This window comes from Microplitis mediator, chromosome 7 (assembly GCF_029852145.1).
Source record: "Microplitis mediator isolate UGA2020A chromosome 7, iyMicMedi2.1, whole genome shotgun sequence".
NCBI lineage: Eukaryota > Metazoa > Arthropoda > Insecta > Hymenoptera > Braconidae > Microplitis > Microplitis mediator.
This window is the reverse complement of record NC_079975.1, coordinates 682853-706330: the sequence shown is the minus strand read 5'-3', so window position 1 is coordinate 706330 and position 23478 is coordinate 682853. Positions and strand designations below refer to the sequence as shown.

General features: G+C 34.9%; 1 protein-coding gene across 1 annotated transcript; it reads left to right on the top strand.

The window, feature by feature from the left end:
* Nucleotides 1-6184: 6184 nt before the first annotated feature.
* On the top strand, nt 6185-22118 carry LOC130670715 (zygotic gap protein knirps-like). Its single transcript, XM_057474149.1, has 3 exons — nt 6185-6575; nt 11451-11528; nt 19684-22118. The coding sequence occupies exons 2-3, from the start codon at nt 11451-11453 to the stop codon at nt 20812-20814; spliced, it is 1209 nt and encodes a 402-aa protein (XP_057330132.1). The 5' UTR covers nt 6185-6575; the 3' UTR covers nt 20815-22118.
* The last annotated feature ends 1360 nt before the right edge of the window (nt 22119-23478 follow it).

The window sequence follows — 23478 nt, the reverse complement described above, 5'->3', positions numbered from 1 at the left end:
GTCCACTAAATAAAACAAAATAAACTAAAGTACATAAATAAACAAAAATATAATAAAAGAGACAAGGACAGAAAAAAAGTGTTCCATGAATCGTTAAGTGTCTCGCGATCGTTAAAACGTAAACTTTATGGGTATTTTAAATACTTTTAGACAAATTTAGGTAATTTAATGAATGTATGGGCAAAATCTTGGAGCGAATATATTTCGTAACCCAGCTAGAGTATGGTGCGATATGTGTAGTGCTCGAGCAAAATAACACACGAGTGTGTGAATTGGATACGTCGTCGTTAAATGATATTCAGTGACAATAATAATGACGATTAATGACTAAACTTTATTATTATTATATATACTAGAGTCTCGTTAGTGGCATTCATCAATTATTCACACACATTTGCTACTCTCGAGTGGTGCTACTGAAAAATGTCCTGGGTTATTTTCAAACTCTGCGTGCACCGGATGATGGAGAAGATTGTCGGAGAGACACTGTTGTTGTTGTGTCGGGTGTGGTTTTGAAAAATCACCGAGGACGAGGTCCGGGACGAATTGACAGATGTCGATATGCCTTTCTGAAGCTAGTTAGTATCGCGGTTTCGCTTCTCTCTCTCTCTCTCTCTATCCTTCCCAATTAGTCACGCTTTTGACGTTTTTGTACATACATTTATATACATATGTATCTATTCTTCGTTTAAAATATACATTGTAATCCAACAGGATTTTTTATTCACTAAAAAGTATAATCAACTTATTTACTTTCATTATTATTCTAAATTTGATCATTTCGTTATGCAGTTTTTTGGCTTCGGCTGTTATTGGGTATAAATAATTTTTTGAACTGTGTTCAGATTTCATCTAGAAGAAAATTTTCCAAACAACTATTGCTAAAAAAATTGATTTGAAGTTAAAAAAAGTATAATGACCAAAAAAATATGTAAATTTTGAGAGGCAAAAAAATGATTAAATTTAAAAAAGAGCGTTAAAACTCTTGGGGTTAAATGTATATTTGACATATGTTTAACGTGTGCGTCAGTACAAAATGACTTCCGATTTTATTTTTTTCAGATGGACGTATGTACCCAGCACACCTCCGATGTAGCCCACGAGGCCCAAGAGAGCAGTGTGTAGTCACTCGACTGTGTCTCGGGCCCGAAAATAAGTCCGAGTGGTGAATGGGCACTCGAGCCGTCCCAAAGCGTGACCAAAGGATGTTTGCCCACAAGACGCTCGCGGGACGGACGCTACACACTAGAAACAGCAAGGGTGATCATCCAAGGTGGTCTCACCATTTTTCTTTGCCTCGATTTATTTCATCCACATATATATATAACTCACTCTATGCCCAAATTCGTGTTCAACTGTCCCATTTTCTCAAGAATAATATTTTTATAATTTAGTAGACTGCTCACAATAAAATAAAAAAAAAAACAGATTTTGAGATCGGATTCAATTAGTATCTAAAATGACGCAACGAAAAGGGAAAGTCTAGCGTGTGGGAGACGAATAAGAAGACACTCGATGTATCGTGGGTCGTCTTTATATTTTTTTTAATGTTATTTATTTAAAAAAAAAAAACCTTTTGGTATTCCGTGAAAGCGAAAATGTGATAAAACAAATTTTTATTTAATTTGTGTTGAGGTCGCGTTCTTTTATACATATTTGTACATACATATATATAAGAGACAAATATATATGTATACAAGAAGGGAACAAAAAGAGAAATGAGGTGAAGGAGCTTGTTCAAGTTGATAATCCAAAAGAATTTGAATCTGAAGCATATTTTAAAGTCTTTTCAATAAAATATACTTATATACATATATACTCAATAAATATATGACAGAATAAAATATGCATGTTACACAATTTTTGGGAGTATTCAATTCAATACTCTTGAATCACCGAATGAGGCAGTGATTTATTTACATTTAAATTTCGAACGGAGGCCAGTGGAAATTTAAAATCATGGAGCTAATTTTTGGGAGCAAGTAAATTTTAGTATAAAAACTTACAGAAAAGTCGAGGCAATAAAAAGTGGATGATAAATGTTATACATTTCCATGCGAGTGGATAAACCGAAAAAGCGAGTTGATATTTGTGAGCTTTGTGACACGGAATCGAGTTCATATTAGCCCCATCTGCCTCCTCGAATACGCTTCCGCATGGACGAGCAAACATATAGTATAACAAGAATATATATGTTGGTTTTATGTACATATATATATGGATAGTAGGGTATATTATTTGTAGAGTGGCGAACAGAGAGTAAACCTTTGGTTCGGAGCGCGTGAACCCGACGGATTCCGCGCGGAACGAATGAGAAACGACTTGTAATGTCTATCATCATATTCTTTAAAAGTTATATACATATATATATAAATGTGTAACGTCCTAGAGTCGAATTAACTTACAGCCAATTGATCAACAATCAGCGCGCCTTACTAGCCTTCCATGTTTGTCATATGGCTTTTAAAACTTTTCAAACGTTGCTTTTAAATCTATTGATTTTACACTCACTCTTTTTGCATCGCTAACTTATAAATCAAAATATACTTTTGTTATTGAACCCAAGTCGAAATATTAGACGTAAGTTAAACGTTCTTGACGTTTTGAACGTAATTTGAACGTTCTTAACGTTTTAACCGTAATTTGAACGTTCTTAACGTTTCAAACGTAAATTAAACGTTTTTAACGTTTTGAAAATAAATTGAACGATTTTTTTGTATTTTGGTTCATAAAAAAGTGGTAATTTTATGAGTTATGATTTTAGTTTAATGATAACATCAATTAAATTATTTCAATATTTGTGATTATAATCCAGGAGTACAAAATCGATCAAAAAAATTTTTTAGTATGCTTATGTTTTCTTATTGGAAGTATAAATAGGTTTTAATTTTGTGATAAATATGTTTTCAATTTATGATACTCCAATCTACGTTCAAAACGTTAAAAACGTTCAATTTACGTTAAAAACGTTCAATTTACGTTTAAAACGTTAAGAACGTTCAATTTACGTCTAATATTTCGACTCGGGAACTTTTTAATTTTATTGTGAGGATAATCAATGTCTTGATATCAAATAGAGCTAAGGTTTTTATATAAGAAAATAATAATAATAAAAATGATGATGATGGTGATGATGATGTAGTGGAATGAATTAAATAAAATCATAGATAAAAATAGTGTCACTAGAAAAATAATAAAAATAATCGAGTATAAAAAAACCTGTTTCTTGTATCATTTTAATTTCCTGAAGGTATCATCCTTAATTTATAACTCGTTGCCGTGAGCAGACATCGACATTTTATCGGTTCTAAATAGCGTGTAATGCATGTACGAGCAAATCAAAAATAATTATCGTAATTTCGAACCCATCTAATTATTTATTTATATTCACTGGGGAATTTATTTATCCATAACTATTTAAATACAGTAAAATTCACTTAATAGTCACTCTAAATATTATCTATTAAATATTATTTCTAAAATTTGCTACACTGAAAAAAAGAAATATTTGTCCCAAATAAATCAATTTATTTGTGGCTTTTTTTTGAATATTTCTTACTGACAAATAAATATATTTGGTACAACAAAATATGACAGTTGATTCAAATAATTTTATAATTTGACGGAAATATATAATTTATTTGTGGTAAGTAATTGATATATTTGTGGTAAAGATATTAAATTTGTGACAAATAACCTAAAATTTGGCGATACTATACATATATTTGAAGCCCTTATTTATTTGTAGCAATTGGATCATTTCTTTACCACAAATAAATCACTTATTTCACGCAATTAAACTACTCAAATATATTATATCTTTCTCACAATTAAATATTTATTTGGCCATATCCAAATATACGATATCTTTGGCTCAAATAAATCTTTTTTTCAGTGTATGGAAAAAAAAGTCAAAATTTCGAAAAAAAATCTGGTAGGTAAAATTTATCAATCATATTTATTATTCACTATTATAATAGATTTTTTGAAAATTTTTAACAAAATTAGGCTTCAAGAATTCTAAAGAAATATTTTTGAAAAAAATATAGATTTTAAATTTTGAAGTTTAAATATATTGAACGGTTAAATAAGAAAAATTTGGTAATATTTTGAACAATATACTATATATATATAGGCGACATAGTGTAGGCAAAATACTTTTGTTGTAGATTTCCTAATTGTTTGAGTGCTCCGCCCACGTCTAGACTTCGTAAACCCGAAAAATGGAAGAGTAAATTTTTCTAAAGTTAATTTACAATTATCGCAGTTACCTTTTGGAAAAAAGAGATTACAAAGTATTGTTAAGTGAAATATGTACATTTAAGAGTTAATTTAAGCTACCGTGAATTAACTCTAAAGTAATTCAGAATAGGTAATTCTTACTTTAACACAATGTACTGAGTTGCCGTCCGTACTCATGGCATAGTTAGACAAGTCAACCACTATTGGGTTGTAAATTTATCAACCTAATCCACAACCCACCTTCTAACCTAAGCCCACTATAAATTGGGTTGAAAATAACTCAAGAAGAGTCATAAATGAAAAAGTTAATTCCCTAAATTATGATACTGACGTCATTTGAAAATTACCTGGAATATTTTCTTTGGGATCTTATAATGTAATTTTGCTTATTTCTTTACACACACTTTTAGAAGTCAGTGATGAAACAATCCTTCAAAGTAACTTCTACAAAAGGGTCAAATTTACTATGTTTGACGACAAATGTGCGGAAAGAGGATTAAGTTTTATCTGGTGACAGGGTTTACTTTCGACAATACATTTTACCTGATGTAATGACTTTGAATATCCAAAATAAATCATCATCGTAATGTCAAAACTTCGATGCTAACTCTTAAATTGTTTATATTTTTTTTTTATTTAAAATTTGAATGGTTCATTGGCGCGAAATTTAAAAACAAATTATTTTTCATCGAGTTCTTGACATTTTTAGGTGCGGATATTTTTCTTGACGATTTATTTAGTAGAAAATTTTAATGAATAAATTAAATAATTCTATTATTGTAGTTTTTAATATTTATTGTTCGAATTACCTTGAAAATAAGAAGGCCGATAAATTTATACAATTATATAGATTTAAATTTATTATATATTACTTTCTGTAATGGGATTAACAATAAAAAAAAATCCTTGAAACTGTTTACGGAAAAAAACTTTAAAAATTAGTATTTGAAATTATAACCCGGAACCCGGGTGTCAATATGGGGAATTTTAACATTCCAAATCCCACATGGAAAAAGTATATATCCGTATATATTCGGGCAAATCTGAATACATGCCACATATGAGGCATATATTCAGATTTGCCCGAATATATACGGATATATACTTTTTCCGTGTGGGATAATAGTTTTATAACACGTATCCTCAATTTTCCAAGTATTAGTTACGATTTTTAAAGTTCAAATAGTAATTTTTCTCGCATAGACAATAAATTTTCATACTTATCCTGTAATTATTCACGTTTTAATCATAAATGAAAAAATTACTGTTTAGAATAATAGTATTAATTGATCACTCTATCATTATTTTACTTTCCGTTCTCAATTTATATAGTTCATTTTTTTCCGTGTTGAAATTACTTTTTCTTTTCAAAGCAATATAATTTCAGAATACTTTTGAAAAATTTTTTTTTCACATCACTGCTTTATAAATACAGTAAGACCTCGTTGTAAGACTATTAGTTTCTCTCTCAAACTATCGCGATATCTGGTTTATGAAAAATACAGCAATTCAGTCTTATAACGAGGACCGACTGAAGTATATAAGAGCCTTTACAAAGTAAATTTTGAAAAGCTTTCCGAAAATAATCTTTCTGAAATTTCAAAATTAGTGAATTTTTACGAATGATCAATTAGAACTTGAATGATAGTTGAGTGATAAAATGACATAAAATATAACATTTCAAAAATAATTTCGAGTTTCCAATACTGCCCCAGTACCCCCCGATCGAGAAAATCTCTGAAATCTCGGTTAGACAGCTGGGAGGGTTCAACAGCGCTCTCCTCCGAGATAATCGGATGCTGGATTGGCTGAGGTACCGATCCCAGCCGGTTAGCAATTGGCAGATCGGATCGCGGGCGTGGCGATCCAGACGGGCCCATTTGCCCCTTCCAACTCCGGACTCAAGAGAGCAGCAGATTGACGGAGCCAGGTAAGAGAGATTCTTGTGCTGAGTGTGTCTCCTCACCTTCGGCCAGACGAACAGGTCGTAACGCTCCAAGTGCGCTAGTCCTCTCCCGTCCATCGACGTGGCCGCACCTCGTCTACCTCGTGCAGCCACGGACGTTATTAAACATTATTTATTCAATTGTTATCTTCATATATTTATTATCATCAACGTGATTACAGTCTTCTGTATCTGCATTTTGGTTTTATAAACTCAGTGAAAAAAATCTAACATAATTTTAGTGGACTTTGGAAGTTTTCAGTGCGAGGACCGATAATGTGTTTGTGATTTTATTCTCAAATTTAACGAGATTACACTACGAATTCAAGTAATTATTGTACTTACTGTCAGCTGGATTCCGTCGTTCGAGTTAAAAATATTTTCTAAGGTATGTACTCAGTGATTTCAATGCTTGTTGGGAGATTTCAACGCCCACTACTTTTTTTTACTCCAAATTTTATCAAAAATTATTTCTAAAAAACCCTAACAATTATTCCATTGCTAAGCAATGAATTTTAATGACACTAAATTAATAATTATCAAAAAAAAAATATAATGATCAAAATTTGGAGCAAAAACTTTTTTATCATAATTGAGATATTTTAGTTTTATAATTATTGTCAAAGTTTTGACAATTAATATACTTGATACTTAATAATGACCAATTATTAGGATTTCAAATTTAGTCGATTTAAAACAAATTAGTATGGAAGACGCATTTTTGGAGCCTAAGTAATTTCGCTTGGTTGAATAATTTATCGAATTGTTTATGAAATAAAAGCAGACTGGGACTTGCAATAAATAAGCGTCCCCACCACAAATAAACTTACAAAACGGCACACGTGCTCCAACGAAATGAAAACATTAAAGTGGTGTGTCCCTCTGTAAGTTTGTTTGGTGGTCGGTTTGTGTTGCTAAAATATTTGTTACCGGCAATTCGGGAGAACAAAAGCCAAAGAATAAGTCGAGGTAAAAAGGATCAGTGTCTCGAGTGGTGGTGCCTTTCCAAAAGCAAACGTTACAATTATTATGCATATTTAAGCTCACAAAGGCACTCCCATGTCAAAATATATTTATTGCACTCGTTTCTCTCTTCTTCCATTCTTCGTATTATTACAGTCCTCATTATTACCATTGCACTTCTTTTATTAACTTTTTTTGTCTCTCAACAAACATCTCAGGCAAATTCTTATTTTACTGGGGCTGCGGTGTGTCACTCTATTGTCGACCCTCTGTAAACTAGTCCTCTTACCCACTTGTAAAAACCCTTCGCCAAATAAATTTCACCGCTCAAACGTTTTAATTTTTGAATTCATCACCCAAATACTCACAAGAATTTTTTTTTTTTTTTTTTTTAGACTGAAATATTTACTTTTTCCCCCACCTATTGCTTCAAGTCCTTATCGATAAATTAATTTACTTTTTTACCAATTACCGTAACAACAATAAACACTGAAAAAAAATTTGAATCAAATAAAATTATAAAATATTTAATTACTATTTATAATTGTTCTTTATGCATATGAATTGAAGCGAATAAATGCATAAATAAATTAACAAGGTTACAAAACGTGAGAACTGCAATTTTAAAAAAATAATTACAATAATAATGATGATGATGGTCATGGAAGTAGCGTTTAAAATATTATCGCATAAATTACAATAAAATATTACGCAATAAAAGAATTAACTCACTTAATCTGTTGTTATTAAAATATATTCTGAATTAACATTGGTTTCCTTATATTTATAAATATATGAGCCATAAGGTCTGTAAGTGTATTATTATTATTTGAAGTAATACAAATGAAGATATAATGAGTCAGAGTTAAATTGTATCGAGTATCGAGGCAAGATCTTGTGAACCAAAGGAACAACAGCTGGCGATCGTGTACGTTTTTTAGAGGCAAGACGAATTGCCAAGACGTTATGTTACGCTATAGAATATTCTGAGAACTCATAGACTAGAGTACCCACAAAAAATAATTTATATATATGTATATTGAAAAAAAAAAAAAAAAGAGTAAAAAGGGTTTAAAGAAATCAACTCAAGTGTCGTCGGAATTCAAATGCGGCTTTGAGGCTCGTGTTAAAAATTGAATCGGTCACGGCTCGAGAAGTCGAACAATGTCGGTTTTAAAAAATCCTTGGCCACTTCTCCCTTTATCGTAATTTCGTTCTCTCGTTTTATTGCATTTGCCGTCTCGGTCTCGACTCGGTTAGAGCTGAGCTATTATTGGATCCCCTTAGGCCCGGGAACGAGGCTAAACTGTCGCGATAAACGATCCTCGAGAAGAAAGTTATTAATTGTCTACTCGGCTCCCGGTTGCTGCTCGAGCACATTGTTGCTCGGATCGCGAAAATATTAACCGAAAGATATTCGTCCCCCGGTGGATGTGTCTCTCCAAGGAGAATCATTTTTCAAACATCACCCTCTTGCTTCCCCTTGCCGGCAGACTCTCACTCACACTCAGACATATTCAAACACTCTCAGCTCTATGGAGCGCTTTTTAAATCTACTCCTACTTTTTTTATTTATTGCCCCTTCTCATCGCTCTCCTTTTACGCGTTTATTTTATTTTTTTAGCGCTATCTCACTTGACAATGTCGATTCATCCATCAGAACGATCGTTAAAAACGAATTCAGATGTACAAACAACTAAGATTTATTTTATTTATCATTTTTTTTTTTGGGGACTAAATTTAGAATTTTCAATACTGGGAACTTTTAAATTTAATTTTTAAATCTGGGGTTGAAGTAGACTTTTTTAAATTTTTTGTAACAGTAGTAATTTTGAAAAAATAATAATCCTTGTAAATAAATAGTATTTGAAAAAAGTTTCTTTGTAAAACAATTAGTCATCGTTCCCAAGCTATAAAAGATTTGAAAAAAAAAATTTGCAAGTAGTCTCTTTTTGGTTTTCAGTTCACTAAAGTCATAACAGGACAAGCACGAAAATCAGGCATTGAGAAAGTTAGTTTATGAGAGTGAAAAGTGACAAGAGTCAAAAGGGTTGAGATATCAGGGTCCAAAATGGGGACGCGACCTACGTACCAGAATATAAAATATAATAATAATAAAGGTCATGAAAGGGATTAACGTCGTGCTCGAATTTAATGGTGCGTAAACTAGGGTAAAAAATACTCACCCCTCGTCTGCTCCTCATCTTTATACATACATATATATCTTACTCCGTGTCCCCGCGCAAGGCCGGCTTCAATCCCGAGTCAACTAGATCCCTGATGGGATGGAACGAACAATGAAATAAATACCAATGCGTGTTATTTTTCTTCCCGTGTCTTGTCGTCTACTTTGGACGTTTGAATATACTCTTCACCCCAAAAATATACACATATATATATAGCATATGATATATAATATGAATACTGTAGTTTGCCGACTGAGGCACGCGTGTTACTTGACTTGACTTCATTAACGTGCAAGTGTCGGCAAATATTGACGTTAAAAAATATAACTAGGGTACTAGGTCACTTATATATATTTTGTTACCCTCTGTATAATTAATTATACCAATTAAATTTATTTATTTGATTTTGAAAGAATTAAATCCTGTTAATTTGAGACTTCCAAGTGGAGTTTTTTCTTAAAGTGCAAAATTATAAAAAAATAAATAAATAAACAAATGCAAATAGCGTGTGAGCTAATTGGAGATCTGGGCTGCCGAAAAGTACCAGGAGCGGAAAGTTGGTCGGGTAAAAAAGTCCAAAGATAAATGAACTCGGGAATGAAATATTTAATGGTCGCGGTGAGCTATCAAGAGGGATGTTTTTGCCCATACATACATATAAACAAGCGAGCGGGTATTTTAACGAGAGCTCACTGGGTAATTAGAACTCTCTGCGGAGGAAGCGTTGACTCCTGGATAATTGCGTTAAAACCGAGACTATGCTCGAACAACAGACTCTTTGTCCACTCGTTATTGTCCTTGTGCTCTTCGTTAACGTCCAGTTCGCTCGCCGGTTTGTTAAGTCCCTCGGTTTTTTACCCGCGCAGCTTTTAGTGCGCCCTTTACCCTCGATGGGACACTCGACTTCCAAACCAATCATCATATCTCGACGCACAATCTCGCTTGTTTAAAACATTTTAACTTCCTACTTCTTTTATTTCGGCCTACCGCCTTTCGCCTTGGGTCAAATTTTTATTTTTAAATAAACAAACCGAGGTAGAAATTATAATTTTTTTTTAATCAAATATCTAAACACGTTACCGCCCGGGGGTATGTGAGATATTCTTTAATATATAAATTGAGATGTAAACGTGGCTTGTGAATTAATTGATACGTTTTTGAAATAATAAATATAAATAATCAACCGTTATTTTTTTTTATCTCGGCGGCTCATCTTGCCCCTTTTAATAAAATTGTGGCTAATTATTTTGGTCCCAAGCCATTGTATTATTTAAAGATTTGAATCCTCAAATTTTTTGGCCCTAATTGTTTTTCAATGTTTCCACAATTCAAAATTCCACGTGTCGGTGAACTTTAAATTTATATCGGGAGCAAAGAGCCTAGATAAAGTAAACACGAAAAGAAGCTAGCCCCCGGCAATAAAATAGTGAGAAAAGTTGAAAAAAGACAACGAGTCGGTCGTAAAAATGACCGCGGGTGTTTATCAGATCGTGGCCTAATTTTATTCCCGTTTAGTTTTTAAAAATAAATGGGTCCGGAGTTGTAAAGTATATGTGTATATATATGAGCATGCAAGTTATGTGGCAGTGTATGGCCGGGTTTTGGGCGAGGGGGGCGAGCATTGAGAATGAGAAAAAAAGGCATCGAGAGCGGGAACTCCGTCCGGCAGATGGCACCGGGCGGGTAGATAGCGCTGATTTATGGACACAGAGTCCGAGAACGAGTTTCCGTTCGTTCTAACGAAGCTTCCTAATGGTTTCTCTAAATTCTACCGCCTAAAATAATACTCATATTTATACATGTATGTACGCGCTAACAGACACTGGGCCCAAAAGCATAAACACGAAATAATGCGCACTAACCGTCGATAAAGGAAAAATTTTAACTGCTCGTCTATACTCGGATGTTTAATTTTGGAGCAAACCGGTTATCCTCCCCCGCATTTTTATGGAGCCGCTTTTTTTTACCCCAAATTTTTTTGGCTTTTGATTGTTCCTTTCAGAGGGAATTTTATTACTTTTTATTTCACGCTTGACCTTGAAATTTTTTTTCTTCACAGCTACTGTTTAATAATCTCGTGAATAATGTTGTTAATTTTCTTGTTTATCTTGCAGATGAATCAACAGTGCAAAGTTTGTGGCGAACCGGCAGCGGGCTTCCATTTCGGTGCATTTACTTGCGAGGGTTGCAAGGTAAGAAATTTTTTCAATTTATCATTAAATTATAATTAATTAATTAATTAGAGCCCATTATTGGGTAAAAATAAAATAGTAAAATTCGTTAATTAGCGAAATGAAATTTAAAATTCAAAGTAATTAAAAAAAAAATGTCAATCAATTAGCGTGGAGCGCAAAAAAAGGTTAATAAGCCGATACTAATCAACACGTTGGAATAACGAAGGAATAAGAGAGCATAAGGTGCGAAAAGCGTGGAAAAAACTAGCGCCCGTTTCGAATCCGTAAGTGGTCGCGGGGAATCGAGCGCACCGAATCGATTATCTCTTCTCGTCTCTTTTTTATTTGTCTCTCATTCAAATCAAACTATTCTCACAGTCTTATAATAACAACAATAATAATAATCACAACACAATAATATAAAATATATAATAAAATTAAAATCATAAAAGTCTCGAGACAAAATGAAAGTCTGATGACTCTGAATAATATTTTATAACAAACAATAATTATCGACAGTACAATCTACAGTTACTAGTTACCAGTTACCAGTTACTGAGTTAGTTGACGTTCTGTTGGATATTTAAAATAATTTATAAAATGATCCTTAGCGTTTATAACCGCAGATACAAAAGAATATATATGCAGTATAAATTTATATTTTAGCGAAAAAAAAAAATAAAAAATGTTCTCACTCCCTATGCACGTATATGTATAAAATATATACTTTGTTATGCTATACACTTTCACGAATCCTTTCACCTTGCAGTCTGATGTCGAGTGTAACTAAATAACCGCCGGGAAATGGTTCATATCTCTTGTGCACAAGCTTGAGCTCGTAATCCGCGGGTTAGACATTAGACGGTGCAGTAGACGGCAGACGATAGACGATAAACGATAGACGATAGCAGACCCGCTGCCCATCATAACCCGAAAGCTTTCTTATAAAAGGTCTGTGCCAACAAAACGGCTCACGTGAGCACATCAATCGCCACGACAATAATTACTCGGGTGTCTGATGATGCACTCGCCGAGGAAACTAAGAAAGCCGCGGAATAATTAAAAGCCCGTTAAACGGGTCTAATGAACCTTATGAAGAATTTCTAAATAACTTGAGTATCTTAAATTCCTACTATTAAAGTATTTAAATGTCTTCTCGGGTTATTATTAGCCTTTTTATTGTTTGTTTTTATTTATATACCCCTGACAGATTTATACATCGCGAGAAAGTATATTAAAATATTTTTATCGCTCGGTAATATGGGTAATTTTAATTTTTTTACCCATCCATCTTTATAACTACTTTTATTATTTTTTTTTTTTAAGAAAACATTCTTCGGGCCATTAGTTAATTTTTTTTATTTTTGATATTTAATCCATCGAAAATTTTTTTTGGTCATTATGCGGCTTTTTTTGAATTATATCTGGGAATCTATAAATAGGCGAAAAAAAAAGTAAAAATTATAATTTGTAGTGAAAAAATTAATTTTTGTAAATAGTTGAAATAAATTTTTTCTTTCGGTAGCAAATGTGTATATAAAATTTAAAAAAACATGGAATATTTTTTATGGAGTAAAACAGGTAGAGCTGCTCGCTTAAATTGAGTAAAAAAATTTTTAAATGAAAAAAAGCGATAGGTAATTTAAAACATTCTTCAGATGATGCACTACCAAATTCCTTAAAAAAAAAATCCTGATATTTTAACCTCTTGATCCCCGAAATAAACTCCCATTCTTATTATCCCACGAAAATTAGTTCTGAAGTAAAACAAAAAATTCCAGAGAAACATGCACGAAGGTAAAAAAAAAATGCATGAATATTAACGGTGATTTTTCTCACAGCGAATATCCTCGATCCATATATGCAGCTCCCGAGACTGCCCATCATACACTTCACATAATAAAAACGGTGCTCTTAAATTTGTTTCTCGTTAAGGGTCATCAGCTTTCCGGCAATTCAGGTCGACGCTTTGTTCGATGCAAATGAGTTCAGCTCATTGTCAACCTCCAACAATGTCCCAAATACAATAATAACAATAACAATAACAATAACAATAAACAATAACAATAAATGAATTGAATTGAAAAAAAATTTATGCAAGATGGAAATCCCAAAAGACGGCCGAAAATATGACTCACGGTCATTATTATAAAAATGAGCAGTTTGGTTGGAGGTCGATGGTACCTATTTAGTGTACGCGTGTCTCCTCTTTATGTGCTTCTAGATCATCGGGAACAAAGAGATATTTAATGAGGAGTGTGACGACGAGAAATCCCGTTTTGGTTTTGTGAAAAATCACTTTGCATTATATATATCGTTTCATTTATCTACATATGTATGCATATATACATGTGCGTGTACTGGTATTTTAAACTGAAGAGCGTCGACTTCCGGTAATCACTAAAGACACTTAGACATTACTTAGTAAAGTACATTAAAGGTAATTTAATTTCCGGATGTTGATGGTAATAATTAGCATGATAAATTGCGATAATAATGAAGACGATAAAGTTAGATTAAACCCAATCATAATGTACGATTAGCTTGATCGTAAAGCTTCAGATGTATAAATAATATAAATTGTGTGAGTAAATATTGCGCACGTGCGCGTACTGCTCACTCGCTGCTGTTTACTTGTGAGCTGGGTATTTATGTGTGCGTGTGGACTAGCGAGAAAGAAAGAGAGAGAGAGATAAATAAAAATACTTGATGCGAGCACACGGTGATTATACGGTTAATTACCTGCAATTCGGATTCCAGCAGGTGCTTACGCTCCAAGTCGTCTCAATGCACTCACGGACAGCAGGATTGTTACTTGGAAGTCCGAGCCGCAGTTCCACAACTCGGCTCTAACTAAACCGCATATTTCTTCTTTGCTATTAAATTTTTGATGTGCAACTTTGGATAGAATTAAATGGATCATGTTCTTCGATATGGACAGAAATAATTATCGGCTGGATAATTGACAACTTTTTGTTTCTACTCTACAGCAATAAATTTTAGTTTGAGGGAAAAAAAATTTTTAAAGTCTCCACTAAAATCATAAAATTGTTCTACACAATACAAGTGGACGAAAAATATAAATAAAAATGAAAGCTCCGTAACCGCAATCGCATCCATAAGCCAACGATTTACGATCTTGGTATTTTCTTTCTCCGGATGAATTTATACGTGCGCACACACATATATATAAATATCCTAGCGCAGTATTATGTAGTACGGTATCAGTATTACACAGGTATCAGCATGACTTATAAGCACAGACCCATCCATATTTGTGTGCTGTGTTCTTAGCAGTCCATAATACAAGAGCCCACCTACGGATGAACCCAGAGCCCGGGTCCCCGTATGTGGGCCAAACCACTCGGGCGACGAACAGCGACATCCAAACACTACACTGCAAAACTACACGCTCATCATACACACTCGAACGCTACATCCACTTTTACGACTTCTTTACGAGGAAATAAATTTTGTCTCCGCGAAATGATCGGTATCTCAGTATCCCCCTGGCGCCGCGAACAGCTCGCAAGACCAACAAAATAACAACAAAAATAAAATAATAAAAACGTGTCAATAAATTGTCCGGGAAAATTTAATATCGTCACACTAAAACTTTTGTCATAAGTTATTTTTTAAACACGCAACAGCTGGTAGTAATCTTTGGCTAACATAATAAAAAATAATCTTTATCAGTCGTCTCATTTTAAAAACCCACTTCCAGCTCATTAACAATTAAAATTAGTTGACAAGATTGTTAACAACCCGGGTCAAAAATAAAAGTTGATTTAGACTTGGTTTACCAAGTCGAAATTTGGAGCCGTTTTTCACAAGACAAACTCGACTTTTTTTACGGAGCTATGAAATATATTAAGTTTTCGCCTTGGTTTAGACTTAACTGGCTTACTTAGTCACGATTTAAGACGAAAAAGTTGAAATCAAGTCCAAATTTACTTGGTTTAGACATTCGACTTAAATTTTAAGACGAAAAAGTCAAGATCAAGTCGAAATTGTTTTTGCTTAGACTTATTCGACTTGAAATGTAAGGCGAAAAAGTCTAAATCAAGTCGAAACTGACTTGATGTAGACTTATTCGACTTAAATTATAAGTCGAAAAAGTCAGAACTAAGGTGAAATAATTTTGATATATTAAGGCGAAAGTAAGGCGAATAAATGACTTTTTTTCGACTTGCAAGTCAAAAGTAATGTGAATGACTATTGTGCTCAAAGTAAAGACGAATAAGTTGAAACTAAGATGAAAAAAGTTCAAAAAGTTGAAAAAAATTAAATTTAAGTCGAAAAAGTCAAGACCTTATCAAAAAATCGTCGGCAAATCGATAACTTCAAAAGAAAATAAGGCGAAGCGAGCCTGAATCAAGTTTTATTTTTGACCCGGAAACTTCCTCCGAAAATTCCAAAAAATAATTCGAATCGTTTTATAATTTTGTTAACTGCTGGTTAAATAAAGTCTGCCGATATATTTCTCAATTATTTAAATGCACTGAGAACAATTAAGTGCCCCTGAACCACTTATAGATTCCACCGAAATAAATTAGTATTCAGAAGGAAAAAACGCATATCATAAAATCATTACGTACAAATACTCAGTACCTATTGTATATAATTGTGTAACGCGCAACATACATCAGGACGCAATCGAAATCACAAATCGAGATCACGTTACGCATTCATCAAGTCCATCTGCAATCTAGAATAAATATAAAAAGTCAGCCGACCCATGCAGCCGAAGCTAAACTCCTGAATTACTCGCCAGCTACACCATCAACAACACAACGACACACATGATAAAAAAATTAAATAAATAAACAGCTAATCGGCGGTTGTATCGTACTAGAAAAATATTTTTTGCGTACGCACATAATTGACCGTAGATTCTTGCCATTGCCGGCGTGACTTTATCTTATGAGTGGATCTATCGCACACGCGGCGAGTCAAGTAGAGTATCGGCTCGAGAGCTCGACAAACGGCAACAGCAAGTGTTTTATTAAAGCTCTTATATGTGAATCCATCTCGCATTGTCAATCTCTCGTGCACTAACTAGTGAACTATTAACCATTATATTATTTTTACTTATTTAACTCAACCGTACGTTTATTTACATACTCGTATGTCCAACCTCGCGTTTGTGTATTTATGGATTAGTCCGCGAGGTATCCTTGGGTTTCCCTACATCCGATTGTACATTTGCGAATCCATTTATACGTCTATTCATACACTTATCTAAATATTTATTATTTCGTTTGTTTGAATAAATAAATTTTTCATTTTTATTTTTATTTTTATTTATATTTAATTTTATGGACGATCTGGAGAAACTGATCCAAGCAAATCGTTTGAGACAAATTCTATCCTACCGTATCGGTAGTCAAGGATATAAAGAAAATAAAAAATGGAAAAAAAAGATGTTGTGGAAAATAAAGTAGTGGAAAAAAAATAGTGACTTACGATCCTGCTGCAGTGTCTTGCCATAAAACGACTTAGACGGAAACTCTCTTTACTTTTCTGTATATTCTCGAGTCCAGTCCGGCAGTTGAGATCGCTGAGTTGTGATCTCTCAAGTCCACGGAAAATGCAACTCTGTGTGAGTAAGTCAGTCAGAGTCCAAGTGTGTGTGTGTGTGTATGTGTGCTACTCAATCGGCATGTCCCTTTCACAAAGTTACCGAGCATTTTATTTTAAAATTCGCATTTTCAATAGACTCCTTTGCATTTATGTCAACCTGCCTACATATTTATACTTTTAACTTAAATATTTATATTTAATTTATAAAATAATGGCGTATCGTTGCGGTTATGAGAGAAAATAAATATTCGAATTACTAATAGTCGAAAATATTTAAAAGATTAGTCACACAAGCAGGAAAGTTGTGACGGTTAATTTGTTAGAAATCGAGCGAAGAATCTCGAGTGTAGAGGAAATGATCTTGATTTTATATTTTATGCGTCACGGTGATTCACGCTAATGAGGCTTTTTAGTTAATTAATTCGCTTTACGTGAAAAGTACCCGGTGATGGAATTTGAGCCATAAAATATGTAATATATGGGTCATTTGTGTGCCGAGTCATGTTGCGTGGAATGTCATCGAGGAAGGAAACGATCTCGATTTCGTAGAAGGAGATCGAACGGTGACTCATCACCATCATCATCATCATCGTGATTTTTATGCTGGGATGATTAATGGAGTGAAAAGTTTCAACAACGAGATTTATTCTGTCTTATTTTTATCGAATCTATCAATGACAAGCTGTCACACTCGATCGATAAATATTTTTTAGTCAGCCAGTAAAAAACAATGGAATAAAGTCCCTCTGAGCAGGTGGGTCCGGAAGTAGTGCCCTCACGTCTGCAGCATCAGGAGCAGGACGGACTGAGATCACTCGAGCAGGTGACTATGGGAACCTCGACGTGGTCCAGCGGTCGCGTCGTGCTTGAGTGTCCATGTGCAGAATGTATATGTCGGTCTGCCTTGAGGTCAAACCAGGACGCGCGACACACGAAACCCTCTCACCCGTGCCGAGCAATCTGCGGGCTCGAGATGCGAGTCCGTGCTCTTCTAGAGCCTCCAGACCACACCGGGCCTCAGAGTGCACGAGCTGAGCTGGACGAAGACGGCAACTGGCTCGCAGCGCAATCGTCTGGACAACAGGCCATTTCACATTCCCACGTCCTTAATATAGATTGTTGATACGAGTAGACGGAGAGCACTCACACTCACACTCACACACACTCACACACACTCATAACCACTCGGTAGTGTGCTTAGTTGTTATATTAAAGTGATGAAGACGGCGAATAAATGTGAAATGGAGCTTTAAGTATTGGAGTGGGAGAGTTTTAACAATTCACGTAATTCAATGCTAATTTATAAATTTTTTTCGTCCCCCATTTTACCTCAGTCACCAATAAGTCTAACTATACCCAACAATCTAAACCCCTTATTTACAGACACGTATATATATAAATATAAGAGAACGTATATAACGTATGTATCTCGTCTTCCGGATTCCCAAGCAGAATAAAAGTATCCGAGAGAAAGAAAAACATTTTTCTACTCGGCAAGCGCAGATTAGTCTCGCTTACTTGGTGCTTGTGTATATATATTTATATTGTGTATATATGTATATACATTTGATCGCGCACAAGCCGAGGACAAAGTTTTTCCCGTAGAATTTAATAGCCTTGCAGCAACAAATCGCTTCGGGATTCCGGGCGTGCCAGCTGATTTGAGATAATCCGAACGAGCTGTTGCAGTTTAGTTGTCGCTAACGTACCCTAGTATCGGCGGCTGTCCGCGTGCGACGGATTTGTCGCACGCGACCCCTAAATGGCGTGCAGCACCGCTCCGTTTAGAGAACCCGCAGCAGCAACGTGTTCTACTGGAAATAATAATAAAAAACTCGCGAAATACCCGCAGTACAGAGTGCAGGTGACTTGAATGTATATATATATATGTATATATATATACCAAACCCTGCTAGGACAACTATTACATAAAGCGCGAATCCCGTTGTAAACGATTACTGCCATCCGCGTAATCCGGATTAAATACCTCGCTGCTTGTATTTTAATCGATTTATCACTTACTTTTAAAGAATTTACCTTGCAATCGACCTCTTCCATACAAATTCGATTTAAATTTTTTCAAAATAACTCTAATTATTATTTTAAAACGACGGCTTTTTACAAAGACTCGGATTGCTGATCATAAATTAGTCCCCGATGAGCAGCCTCATTTTTATAAATATCCTTTCAGCTGAGTTTATATGCATCCTCTGGCATCACATGGCCTGCTCGCGATTCTCGTATATCCCCTTTGACTGGGTTTTATCGTCGGCCGACAAGCGTTTAACGTTTTACGATCGACCACGCCGCACAATATACAATATATACGCCAAGTAAAACCCCTCGGTCAATTCTCTCTCTCCCTCTCTCTCTCTGCTCGCTGGTGTCTGAAGCGCATCACGCTAATTCTTATGACGCGCGTAACATTTTAGCTTGACGTTTAATCCAAAGCTGCGCTTATATAATATACCAGCAGTATCAATCACAGTTTAAACTTAAAAACTAAAGTCTCAAATTAACAAGTCATAGATTTTATTTTCTGACACAAGATTTATTCAAAAAATTAATAGTCAATTTTTTTTTGTTACAGTCATTCTTCGGGCGTACTTACAACAATCTGAGCAGTATATCAGAGTGCAAGAACAACGGAGTCTGCGTGATAAACAAGAAAAATCGTACGGCTTGCAAAGCATGTCGTTTGCGCAAGTGTCTGATGGTCGGAATGTCGAAATCTGGATCCCGGTACGGACGTCGCTCCAATTGGTTCAAAATCCACTGCCTCCTGCAGGACCAGGCCCATAACAACGGAGCAGCGCCACCATTTGGGCCCGGATATATGCAGAGCTTCATGTCATCCCAGATCCCCTCCGCGGAAGGAAATTTCAAGGAAAAGGAGATGGCGTCGCCCAGCGAAGAAGACATGAACGTACAGAGGCATATCATGCACCTCGCGATGATCAACAAAGAGCTTGAGCGCAGCAATAAGTCGCCGCATCCAGATGACCTGGCGCTGCAACATCGACTCAGAACGCTAGCCTGGCAACGGGAACACGAGCGACTGGCTAACCAGCAGCAACACCAGGACCCTGGAACACCACCACGTGATACAACCCCACCTACGTCCTACAACTACAGAAACCCCGCAGTCTCTCCGTGCTCAGTATACTCACCCGCTGCAAGCTATGGGTCCAAAGAGATGGCAGCCAGCCCTCCAGGAGTTTTTCGGCCGTATCTTCCGGGTTTTAAACGGACCGCTGACACTCCCAGTGACAGCGGAGCTTCATCAACAGACGGTGTGGAGTCCTGCAGTGAGTCCACTTGCTACGACTACATCAAGACCGATCCTACGACCATTAAAATGACCGCCTCTCTGGCACTTACTGCTGCCACAACCGCGTACCCACACAATCAACTGGCCCTAGTCTATCCGCCAGGTTTAGTCACCCCCGCAGCTTCTCAACACTCTCCTCGTGGAGGTGACTTGCTCCTTGTCAGCCCTAGCCCTGGTGGCCTCGCTGTCGAACAAGACGAGCCGATAGACCTCAGTATCAAAAGCACCAAAAGTTCACCCAGACCCGAACAATCCCCTGTAGTTGAACACACGGAAAACGAAGCACGACCTGAAATTAGTGATAATTCCGGCGAGGAACCGAGCACTAAGAGCAAACCTCTTGACCTCACGCTCACTGTCAAGAGGCCAGAAGTAACTCTTTCGATGTAATTTCAATTATTTTTTGGTAAATTTAAATTAATAATTTTTTTTTTTTTTTTTTTTCTTTTATTCTTGAATATTTCGTGAGACAACGAGTGAGGCTGGACCCTACACACTGCAGGTCGTGGCTCATGAATAACTGTGTTCAATGTGTAAATATATATATTTTTATGCAGCCAATTAATTTATTGTAATAGTTAGCAGATTTTTATTATTATTTTAATTATTATTATTATTATTATTATTATTTTATTATTATTATTATTATTATTATTATAAGTATATTATTACTATCATTCTTATAATGGATATGGATTTTTTTTTCATTTATGAGAAGTCCGATCATGTTGAGTATATTCACGGCCAGTATGGTGACTTAATATATAAATTAATTAATTATTTTAAAAATGTACGTAATAGTAAAGGAAAAAAAAAAATTATAGAATTAAGATTTAGAGTAAAGTAAAATTTTTTTTAGATTATTTTCTATACTGCATTTATATGCACCGAGGGTTTTTTAAATTGACAACAAATTATTTTGGTAAATATGTAGTTACGCTCTTTCCTGGTTTTGGTAAAGTTCTTTTCGTTTTATTTTGGAATTATTCAAATCAAGATTTTCAAGTTGTCATGTAATTTTGATACGTAAAAGTAATGATTCCAAAATAAACAATTAAGAACATTTGTAATGTCAAAATCAGAATTATATAGTTACCAAAAGCTTAAAGTAAATTTTAAAATTATCAATAAACACCCATGTCGAAATTTAGAGCCTATATAGGTCCCTATAGCCCTAAATAGATCCGATTTAGAGCCCTGTAGTCCTGTAGCTCCGACTTTGAACCCGGAGGTCCTAACATTCACTGAGAGGTCCGATTTTGAGCCTTCAAATCCGACAATATTAGTCCCGTAATAATAATAGGCCCTAAATCGGACCTAATTTTAATTTTCATCAGGTCCTAGATTGAGCACGCAAGTGCCGAAAACGGAAATTTGTAGCACCTCAGGGACCAAAATCGGGCCTAATTTAACATAGAAACAGACTCTATTTAGAGCCTCCAAGTCCGAAATAGGTCCGACTTTAAAAGGCTCTAAATGGGCTCTAAATTTCGACTCGGGCAATTATTTAAAATACTTTTATTTGGCCGACAAAAGCAAATTTAAAACTAAATATAAATATATACTTAAACAATTATACATATATTTGTTTTATATAAAAATGTAAATAAAACTGTTTACATTGATGTAAATAGCAGGTGATCTGAGAGGCCAGTAAGCGAAACATTAAAAAAAAAATAATAATAATAAATGATTTTTCCTATTGTAATTTCGCCTATCAACTTATTCCCTCTACCAATTAATCTACTAATTATAAAAAAGTAACATAAATGTTAGACGATTAAGTAACGGCGATTTGTTATGCGTGGGGAATTTATGGCCGCGAGTTAATCCTAAATCCTTCAGAACTACACAAGCCAAGTGAAGAAAAGAGACACAAGACGGCTGTAGAAGGTAAGAGTTAAGTTTAAAGTAAATGGCCTAAGGTTCTGGTGTTTCTCTACGCGTGGAATCACTTAGTTGGCATATAAATCAGCCGTGAAAAGCTCAAACAGCAGCATCAGCATCACCAGCAGCAGCCGTAGAAGCAGCAGACATTCTGGAAGCATTACTACCGTGGGCGAAATTTAATGTACACCTAATGTAAGTTAGGTTGCTGTAGATTTTCTGTTAGTGAAGCAGTAACAAACAAAGACCTTGGATCTTATGGCCAATAGCCGATTCTCGTGGCCGGTGTCTGTGTGTATGTCTGGCTCTAGATGCTACAGCACACGGGACGTAAGCTACAGAGTTTATGTGTTTGCGAGCACGGACACTGTGAGTGTAACAAGTTGTACACGTTTACGCGGATATGAGGATGTCGGGATCTCGGGATGCTGCTGCTAGTTTGTCGATATGTTTATGTGTATAAGTTGATTTTATAGATAGTCGGTAGATAAATATTGACGGTGTATTGTAGCTCTTATATATATATATATATATAAGGAGAACATGCCGGAGGATTTGTAAGCCGCGTATGGTACAGCTCCGCGCGTTTAGTTATTTGCTGACGGAGAGTGGGTACCATCAATCAATTGCACCAGGAAGCGTGGATTGCAAAATCATCGAGTTACCGATACCTGTACTGTACTGTACTGTGCTGTGCTGTATATTGCTGGCTCTCTATGCGGATCGTGACGTTTGACCTTGTTGGGTCGCAACATTCTTTCCGGTTTTCTGATAATGATGATGACGATGATGATGATTCCGATGGTGCAGTGATCAATTGCTAAATTACTTATTCATTGGCTTTGCGAAAAACAAACAAATAAGATGTTATTTATTTATTTATATATTTATTCTTCTTGTTTAACTTCTTTATTGAGTCCTCTTATGTATGCAGTGATCTTCAGCTTAATTGGATAAGCACGAGGCGTTTTATTTATTTTTTATTTAAATAGACGACTTTGTTTTTCATTTTTTTTTTTTTTTATTATAGAAAATATGTTTTCTGGTTTATTATGTAAAACAAGTGGGGTAAAATGGTTAGTTATAACAAAAGGAATTTTTTAATCATTTGAAATTCTGCATAAATGTTCGTATGAAAAATACACACTCTCTAAACATGAATTAGTG

Coding starts and splice junctions, on each gene's coding strand:
- LOC130670715 (XM_057474149.1), top strand. CDS start 11,451: ATGAATCAACAGTGCAAAGTTTGTGGCGAACCGGCAGCGGGCTTCCAT. Junction 11,529..19,683: donor TTACTTGCGAGGGTTGCAAG/GTAAGAAATTTT, acceptor TTTTTGTTACAG/TCATTCTTCGGGCGTACTTA.